The sequence below is a fragment of the Miscanthus floridulus genome, chromosome 19 (assembly GCF_019320115.1).
Source record: "Miscanthus floridulus cultivar M001 chromosome 19, ASM1932011v1, whole genome shotgun sequence".
Taxonomy (NCBI): Eukaryota; Viridiplantae; Streptophyta; class Magnoliopsida; order Poales; family Poaceae; genus Miscanthus; species Miscanthus floridulus.
The window spans coordinates 82,777,789-82,789,501 of NC_089598.1; the positions used below are offsets into that span (position 1 = coordinate 82,777,789).

At 43.8% G+C, this 11,713-nt stretch overlaps 1 protein-coding gene across 1 annotated transcript; it reads right to left on the bottom strand.

Moving 5' to 3' along the window:
* Window positions 1-7,250: 7,250 nt before the first annotated feature.
* LOC136526268 (uncharacterized) lies at window positions 7,251-11,094 on the bottom strand. Its single transcript, XM_066518997.1, has 12 exons — window positions 10,727-11,094; window positions 9,825-10,246; window positions 9,650-9,730; window positions 9,438-9,560; window positions 9,086-9,330; window positions 8,791-8,997; window positions 8,588-8,680; window positions 8,108-8,209; window positions 7,609-8,010; window positions 7,425-7,532; window positions 7,314-7,329; window positions 7,251-7,261 (listed from the first exon to the last, which is right to left on the bottom strand). The coding sequence occupies exons 1-12, from the start codon at window positions 11,044-11,046 to the stop codon at window positions 7,251-7,253; spliced, it is 2,130 nt and encodes a 709-aa protein (XP_066375094.1). The 5' UTR covers window positions 11,047-11,094.
* Between the last annotated feature and the right edge of the window lie 619 nt (window positions 11,095-11,713).

Sequence of the window (11,713 nt, forward strand, 5' to 3'; positions counted from 1 at the left end):
CATATAAGGGTCCAATCAATAGCGAGTGAGCAGGAAGAGACGGTCATGAGATCAACATGGCATGCAAGCTAATTAAGTATTGAGGCTTGTATGCATGTGCACATGCACGGATGCAATGACTACAACTACAACTCCACGCACCCATCCGACTACATCAAGCTGCCAAGCGAGCCATTCGAGTAGTCAAGCGAGCCACTAAGCAAGCTGCCCGCATCACCGACCAGATAACACCATACACCGCTGACCAGACATTTTGTCTAAAGCTAAGTCATGCTTCAATATTTTTCTAAATATTCTCCAATCTTCGTATATCGCCATAATGTTTCTCTGAGCTGTTTTCTCCATCTTTGCTCTCCAAACAATTTTCTAGGCCCCCCAACAGTCATGTTGATGCTCGGATGTCCCCAGAGATAGCCCTGTCTTTGGCTCCACCCTACACGTGCACGAGTGTCTGCCCTCTATGTTATGGGTGGTCGACAGTGGCTCCTTAGTGATGCTTTGTTCTTCCTACACACACGGGCTCCGTGCTCCGCGTTATGGTTAATGGGTTAGCTAGGGCTGGAGACTCAGCTACATACTAACTAGTCGGGTGGTTTATATTAAATATAAATACATCTTCACACCAACTGATCATCAAGCTGCATATGCTATTTCATCACCATTGCTGATATTTCTCTGGAATTCATATATTTTTACATCATGTACTACCCGTTCTATATATTTGTATTGTAGGATCATCGTCCAAGTGATCAGACCACCTAGTGCTTAGAATTCTCCACCGATCAATTGGTCGGACCGCTAGGTTCATGGGCTTCATCGCTGACCAGTTGATCAAACTGTTCACCGGTCATTTCTACTCAATGCTCACTTCACCACCGACCAGTTGACCGGACTATTCGTCGCTCGTGCTTCACCATCAGCTACGCTGAGGGCTCCTCGATGCTCAGACATCACTAGCTACGCCGGGGACTCCTCGGCGCTCGGATTCTTCATGCTCGAGGACTAAGTGGGCACACTTCACCTTGCGGACATCACCAGCTACGTCGAGGACTCCTCGGCGCTCGGACATCGCCAGCTACACTGGGGACTCCTCGGTGTTCGGACATCGCCAACTATGCTGGGGATTCCTTGGTGCTCGGACATCGCTAGCTACGCCGAGGACTCCTAGGTGCTCAAACATTGCCAGCTACGTCGGGACTCCTCAGTGCTCGGACATCACCAGCTACGCAGGGGACTCCTTGGTCCTCAGACATCGCTAGCTACACTGGGGACTCCTTAGTGCTCGAACATCGCTAGCTACACTGGGGACTCCTCGGTGCTCGGACATCGCTAGATATGCCGGGGACTCCTTGATGCTCGGACATCGCTAGCTATGCCAAGACTCCTCGACGCTCAGACATCGCCAGCTACGCCAAGGACTCCTCCATGCTTGGACATCGCCAGTTAAGCTGAGGACTCCCTTGGTGGTCAGATCTTGCTACATCTCATTGGTGTGCTATCAAGCTGCTCCATGCTGTTCGGATTAGGGTGCTGATCTTGGGCAGCACGTCTAGGGTCTTGATACACACATGTTAGACGACATCGGCAAGCTTTTAGACTTCTTTTTCTTTGACCTTGCTACAAGATTCATTCTTCATCTTCTAGCAGGCTCGAGGACTAAGTGGGCACACTTCACCTTACGGTGAATGTGTGCTTTTCGATTTGGGGCTCAGCCAGTGGACTGGTTGCCTGTTCGACCGGTCTTCTGCCTTTCTTCTACTTTTTGACCCTAGCACCACGTGACTATGTCACCTACTATTAGGCTTGGGGACTAGCTATGGGGTTATGGCCCCTGGTATCCATAAGACAAGACATGGGCCACACCATCAGAGGTGGCCCAACCCATAAGATCAAGGCATGCACGGCACTGGTCGACATGCACCGCAAGATATTGTATAGTACCAAATAGGATACTTTCCTTGTAACCCTACCCCTCTAGAGTATATAAGGAGAGGCAGGGGTCCCCTAGTCGACATCTCTACATATCTACATACATCACATATCTAATACAATCACACCAAAGACACAGCATGTAGGGTATTACATCGATCAGACAGCCCGAACCTATCTAAATCGTTGTCCATGCGCCTTGTGTCACCATCCAGTTACTGATTACGCGCACCCCACCGACAAATTTACCATCGTGGGATACCCCTCGGTGGACTGCCGAGCATCTTTTATCGACACTCCCCCTGAGGCTGAGTCTCCTCCAAAGCAACATGCCATCCTTCAAGCATGACAGTCCTAGCTGGACTACCATGACGTCTCTCTACCCCCTCAATGGCAGCTCTCTATGCTGGTGAAAGCTGATCTGCAATGCAGACACCACTCTGAGCTCCTCTCTCTGCATGCTCTGTGGCGGCTACAACTGCTGCTTCTCTCTCAGCCTCCACATCAACAAGCTTCTGCTTCTTTGTTGTGTTCTTCTTGGTCTTGCCTTTCTCCTGAGAATACAGGCGAGGCGGAGGCCTCAGATCCTCATCACTGGGACCATCTCCGACATTCTTGATACGTGCCATTGCTAAAGCTGAAACAAATTGCTACCATGGACAAGAACCAACTGCCAACTGATACTCTCGAGGCTTGGCCTCGATCCGTACTCGTGGGCTTGGCCCTGAGTTCACTGACAACTACAAAAAGTACCACAAAAGTACCAACTCACTGCATGATGGAATAGATAGGATATAAATAATCATAATATACATCTAGAGATATGAAACCCTAAGAAGCAAGCAATGGGTATGAAATTAGAGGTGATGGCTTGCTACCTGATGAATCGGCGACCGAAGAGCAAAGGAATGAATGAAGGGGCACCACTAGGTCGGCAAGTGAGGCTAGGGTTAGGGTTCTGGTGCGATGAGGTGCGGCGGGCGAGCAATGTAGTGGGTGTGGTGGATTGTGGCTAGGTCATCGGCGAGGCTCAGGCGGCGGAGATGACATCGGCATGACGACGCTGTTGCGGCTATGGTGGCGCAGAGCAAAGATGCGGGTGTGGCAGCGCTAGGGCATAGTAGTGTGTGAGCGGCATGGGCGTGGCTGTGCGGGAGCGGCTCGAGCGGTGCTGTGCGGGAGCGGCATGGGCAGTGCGCGTAGCGGGCGGCGCAAGCAGGCAGAGCGGGTAGGGAGCGCGGCAGCGTGGGCGAGCGGCAGCGAAGTCGGTGGGATTCAGCGTGGTTAGGGCAAAATGCGAGTGTGGTGATTTGGGTTATATGGTGGCCCCCCGTGACAGATAAGAAAAGGAAAGGAATAGAGTCCTAGAACCTACCGACTTCTACTAACCGGACGCTCCAATGGCAACGATCGGACACTACCACCCGGTGTCTGGTCAACTACAAAGAGGTCCAAATCCCCTCAAGTCATGACCGGACGAGTCTGGTTACCCTTGACCAGACACAGCTAGAGTTCGGTCGATCCTGTGTTCATCTTCTTCGCTTGACCGGACATAGGGACACCATCTGACCGGATGTAGGAAGATCACTGTTTCAGCGTCCGGTCACTCCTTTGCACTTCTGTTCACCTCCTATGAACTGACCAGACGCTGGAATCCAGAGTCTAGTGCAGCGTCCGATCGCTATTTTCCAGTAAATCTTCAATGTTCCTTCGCGCTGCCTATTCCCAATCAAGTCCCAACTTCAATAAGACCCAAATAAACACCAATTGAGACTGATATGAGTGACCTCTCTCAAACCCTCATTTTAAAAAAAAATATTTTGCCTTAGGTTATAATTCTTTTTAAGAAAATAGGCAATAAAAGGGTAATCGAACGGAAATGACAAAACAACACACATGCATATGCAATACAATACTTGAAAGTAATTCTAGTTGCTTGTCAAGTTTGATCCAAGGTTAAGCTTCTTCACATGTTTTTCAGTGGTTATCTTAACCATGTTAGACAAGCCCTAAATGCATTACCAAAAAGTAAACATGTTGTATATTACAATGCAATGCAAGGGACAACACAAGCTCATTTTCTAGTGAAGTTACTAAAATCAAGCACATTGAGCTCATTCCTCAATCGACAAAATGTCGCCTCATCTAGTGGTTTAGTGAAGATATCTGCTAATTGATCCTCGGTCCTTACACCTTCTAGTGATATATCATTTTTAGCAACATGATCTCTAAGAAAGTGATGGCAGAAATCTATGTGCTTGGTGCGAGAGTGTTGAACTGGATTATTAGCAAGCTTTACCACACTCTCATTGTCACACAAAAGAGGTACCTTTTCTATAACTACACCATAGTCTAGCAAAGTTTGCTTCATGTAAAGTATTTGTGCACAACAAGCACCCGTGGCAATGTATTCCGCTTCGATGGTGGACAAAGCCACACTATTTTGCTTCTTAGAGGACCAAGACACTAGTGATCTACTAAGAAAATGGCACCCTTCAGATGTGCTTTTCCTATCAACTTTGCAACTAGCATAATCCGAATCAGAATAGCCAACTAATTGAAATCTAGCTCCTTTGGGATACCAAAGACCAATGCTTGGTGTGTGCTTAAGGTACCTAAGGATTCTTTTAACGACAACCAAATGAGCTTCCTCAGGATTAGCTTGAAATCTAGCACACATACACACACTAAACATGATGTCGGGCCTAGATGCGGTTAAATATAACAAGCTACCAATCATAAAGCAGTAGAGACTTTGATCAACCGTTTTACCTCCCTCATCTAGGTCAAGATGTCCATTAGATGTCATTGATGTCTTGATTGGCTTACATTCATCCATATTGAACCTTTTAAGAAGATCCTTGGTATACTTTTCTTGAGAGATGAAAATCCCTTCTCTCATTTGCTTGACTTGAAAACCAAGAAAGAATGCAAGCTCTCCAATTATTGACATCTCGGACTCTTTCGACATCAATTCACCAAACTCTTTGCAAGAATCTTCATTTGATGATCCAAATATGATATCATCAACATATACTTGACAAATGAAGATCTTGTTGGTGTAGGACCCATGGGATACCCCGCAAGGAAGGGAGAAGACCTAGTCTAATTAGGATTCTTCCCCTGTAATCTTAGTAGCAATATTACTCTGTAATCCTACTAGGAACTCTCATTGTAAACCGACTAGGACTCTGACCTCCTAACTATATAAAGGAGGGCAGGGCTCCTTAGATTGGGGAGTTCGATAGAACAATTGTACACAACACAACACTTGACAATCAATCCAACGCAAAGGCTAATGCCGACTGGACGTAGGGCTATTACTCGATCAAAGATCGAGGGTCCGAACCAGGATAAGTCGACTGTCTCTTGCGTTAACCGTCGAGTTCTGCATACGCTGAAGCCCGAACAACACTGCTCCGGGTACCCCCGTGGTAGGCTATCAGTGGTCAAACATTGACAGCTAGCGCGCCAGATAGGGGCTTTCGGTGACTTTGCATCCGAGAGCTCGATGGACCTCGACAACATGATCTTCTCAAAGGGATCAATCTTCATCTTCGGTTCATAGATCTGCGAGGCAGGCGACGATGGCAAGCTCCAAGGCCATCTCCTTGAAGATTCAGATCATCATCAGGTCTCTTTCAGTTCGACGACAATGACAGAACAGCTTGTTGGAAGATTCGCGCGGCTGTTGATTTCCAATCCAACTCGGATTCCGCGACTTCACACATCCGATTTGAACTTAGGTTCCGCTTCCGAGATGAAGTCTCATCTGAGTTCCTTCAGAAAACCAAGTTCTTTTCTGATAACACTACAAGATTTTCGGTCTACTGCAACACCAAAAAAGTGTAGCAAAAGACCCAAAAATGGTAGCCATAGTAATTTTGCTACCAATTTTTTTTGGTTAAATGTCGTTGCACTTGTAAGGGTAGCAACAGCATAATGCAATGGGTTACATTTTAGTTGCGACACACAGCCCCTCTATTGCAACACTTTTGACGCTTTTGCAACACCTGGTGAGTGTTGTAACAAAAGCAATTGCAACCACTATGGGTGTGGTAATAGTATCAATTGCAACGAACTAGGCGTTGCTAGCGATACGTATTGCGACATGCTGGTCGTGTAGCAACACAATGCAAGCGCAACGCAACACAGGTGTTGCAATCGTGGTTGTTGCTACGCAGTGAAAGCATTGCAATAGAGGTTCTCTATTGCCACGTCGCCTAAATGGTTGCTATAGGTGGCTTAGGTTATTGCAACATCTCTTCAGGTTGGTTGCTACAGAGAGGTCATATATTGCCACGTTTCTGAATGGTTGCTATAGATGGCATAGGCTATTGCCACGTTACTTAGGTTGGTTGCTACAGACAGGTCATCTATTGCCACGTTACTAACTATCTGGTTGCTATAGGTAGATTCCTCTATTGCCACCGTCATCTTTTTGTAGTTGCAAGAGATAGTTTCTCTATTGCCACGATTATCGTACCTATTGCCACGACTAAATGTGATTGTTATATGTGCCATCATATATTGCAACGCCAGATTAATATATTAATAATTCATGTTGCGACACTTTGTTTGGTAGCTTAAATTAATAATCGCAAAACGACAAATACATAATGAAGGAAGCATCGACATCCATTAAAACGAAATATAATTTGTTCATATAAAATCTTTAACAAAACACACCGAGTGTCAAACTAAATGAGAACACAAGTAGATAGCTTAACACATAATAATGTGTTAAGCACAGACAACTGTTTGAACTCATTCGAATCAAAAGACTAATGTCTACTGTAGCAGCGAAGGTTCCCTTGATATGTATGTTGGCCATCGTCCCACCATTCGCATGCTCCTTCTCAAACTCAAGATTCCTCCTGAAAAAATCATTGACATGCATTAGTTAAACTGAGACTAGTGGTGGCAAAGCTAATTGAACACTGAAGCAAAACACGAGCTGCAGTACTAGAGTTCTGTGAGCTGCAGTACTATCAACCATGAACTTTGAAGCGTAAAGCAAATATAAACATACATGCAGCTGCCTCCCAAGACATTTTATGAGCACAAACACATCCATATATATTTCTAATCAGCAAGAGGAAACTAAGCCTGGACCATATTTAGGAGCAGAACAAAAGAATAGCTATGTACTTCTCCAAAAGGACTATATGTTCCTTTTTAATGCAAAGAGAGATAAAAGGTTTCACATAGTACCTGTGTATTCTTTTTGGACAATGCAGATCTTTTCCTAGCCGCAGTTTCCTTCAGTTGCTTTGCTGTAGTATAAACAACACCCGAATTCGCTGCCAAATTACTTCTAGTCATGCGCCCTCTAGTGAGACGTTCTTCAGCTGCGGAAGAAGGGGGTTGTTGTTCTAGCTGGCTGGTTTCTTGGGTAACCTGAAAATAAATGGTTGGTGGTAAAAATTACACCCCTTGACAAGAATATGACTTGCATGTTACAATTAAACATTCTTCAATTATCATCAAACTACCTGCTGACTATGCATCATGTGTTCTCCCATTGTAGTTGTTACATTTTGTGTCCCCTCAATTGTTGCAGCAGCAGCAACATTTTCAGTTGGCTCCACAATTGTGCTAGCCTGCATTTTGAATTGGGTTCAAGATCATGATTTTCAGTTCAATAAACTATGAGAACATAGATGTTGTTAATATTACCTTTTGTACTGAAGCTTGCTGTTGGGCTGCTTGCAACATTAACATAGCTTGCCTAAGTGCTTCTCTATCAGCCTCCCTTTCCTTGTTCATCTGTTCAAGCTGACGCCTATGTTCTTGCCTCTCGGCTTCCCTTTCAACTTCTTGAGCTTCTAGTCTATCTTGCAGCCGTCCAAACGATTCAATGAGGGCTTCCTCCTGTTGCAGTTTGCGCTGGTAGTCCTCCGATAGTAGCTCCTTTCTAGTTGGGTACCTTGCAAGGTAACCATTAGCATGCATCTTGTTTGATTTGATTTTTCTCGTTTCCTTGTAGGTTGATTGGAAAATCTGGTTCTGCTCCAAGTCTGAGACGACATTTGCGTCAGGCCTTGACTCCAGCTCCATAATCTTCCTGGTTGCATTGTCCTAACAAAGCAAAGACATTTAGTTAATTAAAACTTTAATTCTAAGCGAGGACAGTTGCATCACTTAATAAGGGTTGTAAAAACTGTTTAATACTCACATAGACTTCCCTAGATTCCTCGCTTGTCCATTGTCCATTTTGTTGGTGGGTCATCATAAAAAGCTCCATATCATTTGGCTCTTCACCAGTTAGTTGGTCCCTCTAATTAGGCAAGAATGTAAAAAAATTAGCCATATTTCATAATCTAGTGAAATGTAGAAGCTTTTATAAACTGTAAAGATCAGGAAGATATCCACCACGAATTTAAAAACAGAAGATAACAGAAATATTTATTGCTATTGAAAAAGAACAGGAATCCAAATTCTTCTTTTTGTTGGCACACATTAGTTTTAGTACTTTTCAGCTTTCTGTATACAAGGATGCAAAATATATTTTTTTGTAGTGGGCAGTGGGCTAAATATCTCTATCAAATACAAAGACTATATAGGTTATAACAATATCATGTCATTGTCATTCGGGGGCACAAGCACAAACCATAAAAAAATGCCTGAAGGAAAACCTTGTGACAGAATTTTTTACCTTCTCATAGCTCAATTGAGAAAAACCCTTTGATCCTGTAACATGGTGTATCTGTCGATTGTGCCGATTCTGAGAATTCTTATTGCTAATCCTCTGCACAGAACCAGCAATGATTTGATTTTTATAAAATCAGCAGTGCGCAAAACATAAACCTTGACGTCAGAAGTGGAATTGGCAAGTTTTTTTAAAAATTGGGAACAAACCTGGAATTCTTCGGTGCCAAAATACGACACCAGATAGTGCCACTCAACAATGTCTAATTCTTCTGGCCTATGTCTCATTCTCTCTTCATAGGTGGTGTACGCCTTGTAGGTAGCACTAAATGTAGATCGCCATCCTTTGTAACGGTCATTAGCCACCGTCCATATCTTGATTCTGTTCGCCTCGTTATCCTCAAGGTCCCACTTAGCCTGCTCAAGGTAAAGCCTAAATAAATTACTTCTTAAACAATAATTTGGTATTGAAATTTTGACATCCACATGGATAACAGAAGCTTACCAGCACATCGTTTGCTATTGCAATTTTGACATCCACATGGATATCTCTCCATGTTCTTATTCCGATGAGAGGTGCTCTTTTCCTCGTGAACAGTGTTATTTCATCAACAAATATTCGTTTGTTTGAACCTACAGGTCCTCCAAGCCTAGAGAACTGGATGCTAAGCTTCTGAGACGCCTCCCTAGTTCTCTTGTTTGTTGCTGTCCATCCTTTCAAGTTACCTCTTGGCTTCCTCTTTTTGGAGTCTTGTCCATGAAAAACAATTATATACAAAGCAAAACACTTAAAAAACTATTGACATAGTTTAAAATTAACTGAACCTCACAATAAATTGAAAATATTCATTACTTACTAGTTCCCTCTCCCTGTGGAATGAAACGCCGAGCATGAGATGGTCTGTTTACTGGCGGTGTGGGGTTGCTATCTTCACTTGAAAGTACTACATCTGTATGATGATTACTGTCCACATATGCCACTGCAGAAAATATTGGTCACTTGTGTAAGATATGATATGTTTGTGAAGGAATATTAACAATAGACATGTAGGGACAGATGTTATATTACTAATATCATTCAGTTGTCCTTGCACCCTTAACCATTCTTTGTAAGTTTTGGTGGTGTCATCCCTGTCGATATCTTTCAAATCTGGGTCAGCCAAGCTAATATTAGTACAAAGGCTTCTCCAATATAAAATAATACAACAATTTTGAAATATATAGGAGTCCAACATAACACTTACCCATGAATCGGTTTTCCTTATGCATGACGTGCAACCATTCCTTGTAAGCATCAATTGACTCCTCATCTTCATCTATATTCTCTTCCCTAATGGGTCTCCTTCCAAGTACTTTCAAGGGTGTTATGTTCACATTCTGGTCTATTTTTTGTTCCTTGGACAGCAATAGTCTGACCTGTCTTTCCTCCTCATTACATGCTATCATAGCATCTGCATTGACTTCTTCTTCGATTTCGTGTAATGTTGCTGCATTACCACATCTCCTCTTGTAGTACAAATAGTCCCTTACCCTATACCCCAATTGTAATTTCATTGCAAGCAAGTTACTCAGGGTGAGATCAGCCCTAGTGATTCTAATAGTAGAAGACTCTTGCCCCCCCGGCAATCCCTCGCAAGTGAAATAGAGAGTCCATGTTTGATCCGAGCTGCCAAATATTACAATAGTATCAAACTTAAGCACTAGTGATGATACAACATATACTTAAAAGGAAACCAGTGTACATATAGTATGTGTACAGACAGAGAAAGTAATTAAAACTTAGTGCCACTTATTTGAACTATATGTGCACCCCCATGACTGAAATTAAAGTAAACCAAAAAAATATTTATACTAGGAAACACTAAATATTGCACACTTGTTCTTCTTAGCTTAATTGATAGGAAATGCCTACAGTCCCATTCTAAATTAGAAATATGTATACTATGTGTATGGACATAGACCAAACTCATTAATCCCTACATATCATTAATCCCAGGCATTCGATCTACATTATCCCCATGGCGCACTGCTTCCTGCATGTCCCTGCAGCGTCGATGCTCTTAGGCTACATTTTTCCCAGAACATTTTCAAGATTATATATCTAAAACTCTAAACCCGAGATGTTGAATCCAAAAATATGTGTTACCTATCATTGGTCTCATTGATTGGCAGGGAGCTCTCTTGTTGATCACCAAGTGCTGCTGTCGACCTGGATGAACGTGTTGCCCCAAAAAGGGACATGGTGGCGTTGGGTCTGTATGAACTTGCCGGCGCCGCTGCCGGAGTTGTTGGCATCCCGGACGAACGTGTTGCCCCAAAAAGGGACATGGTGGCGTTGGGTCTGGATGAACTTGTCGGCGTCGCCGCCGCCGCCGCCGCCGCTGGAGTTGTTGGCATCCCCGCTCCTGCAGGTGTGCGCATCGACGTCGAGGACGGAGGTGTTCCACTCGTTGGAGTTGTCGTCATGTTCGACTTCTCTTTGGTGGAATCCAAAAACCCTAACCGTGTGGAGGCGGCGACGTGGTAGATGAGGAAGTCGCGAAATAAAAGGGGGCGGCGTGGGGGGAGGAAACGGGAAGTCGCGAAATAAAAGGCGGCGACGTGGTAGATGAGGAAGTCGCGAAATAAAAGGGCGCGAGAGTTTTTCGTCACGGACCGTCCGCCAAGAGTAGACACCCAAACTTCTATGAAACACTGCTGGACTCAATCAAATTTTGCTTTTGCATCTGGATACATATTTCGATGAAGCCAACATTGCTTTCTTGGTGCCACTCAGTCCCAGATGACTCAAACTTCCAAAGTAATATAAGTTTCTTTTGTTCTCCCTAATTCTCACTCATGCCAAGTGTGGGAAGGATTTCTGCATAAGTGAACCACGTGAATGGTATATATGTAGGGCATGGAATTGAGTATAAACGATATGCATTGATAAATTGGTAGATAAACCCATAAAGTGTAGCATATTGAGTGGCATGATGAAGTTAAGTTGCACCCACATTTGACTTCATTACAAATAAGTGATAGCATATATAAAAATTTACCGTGAGATGGATATATATATAAAATTTTGGCTAAGTCCCTAAATTTACCATGAGATGGACATGCTGAAATTTTTACCATGACTTGGACATTG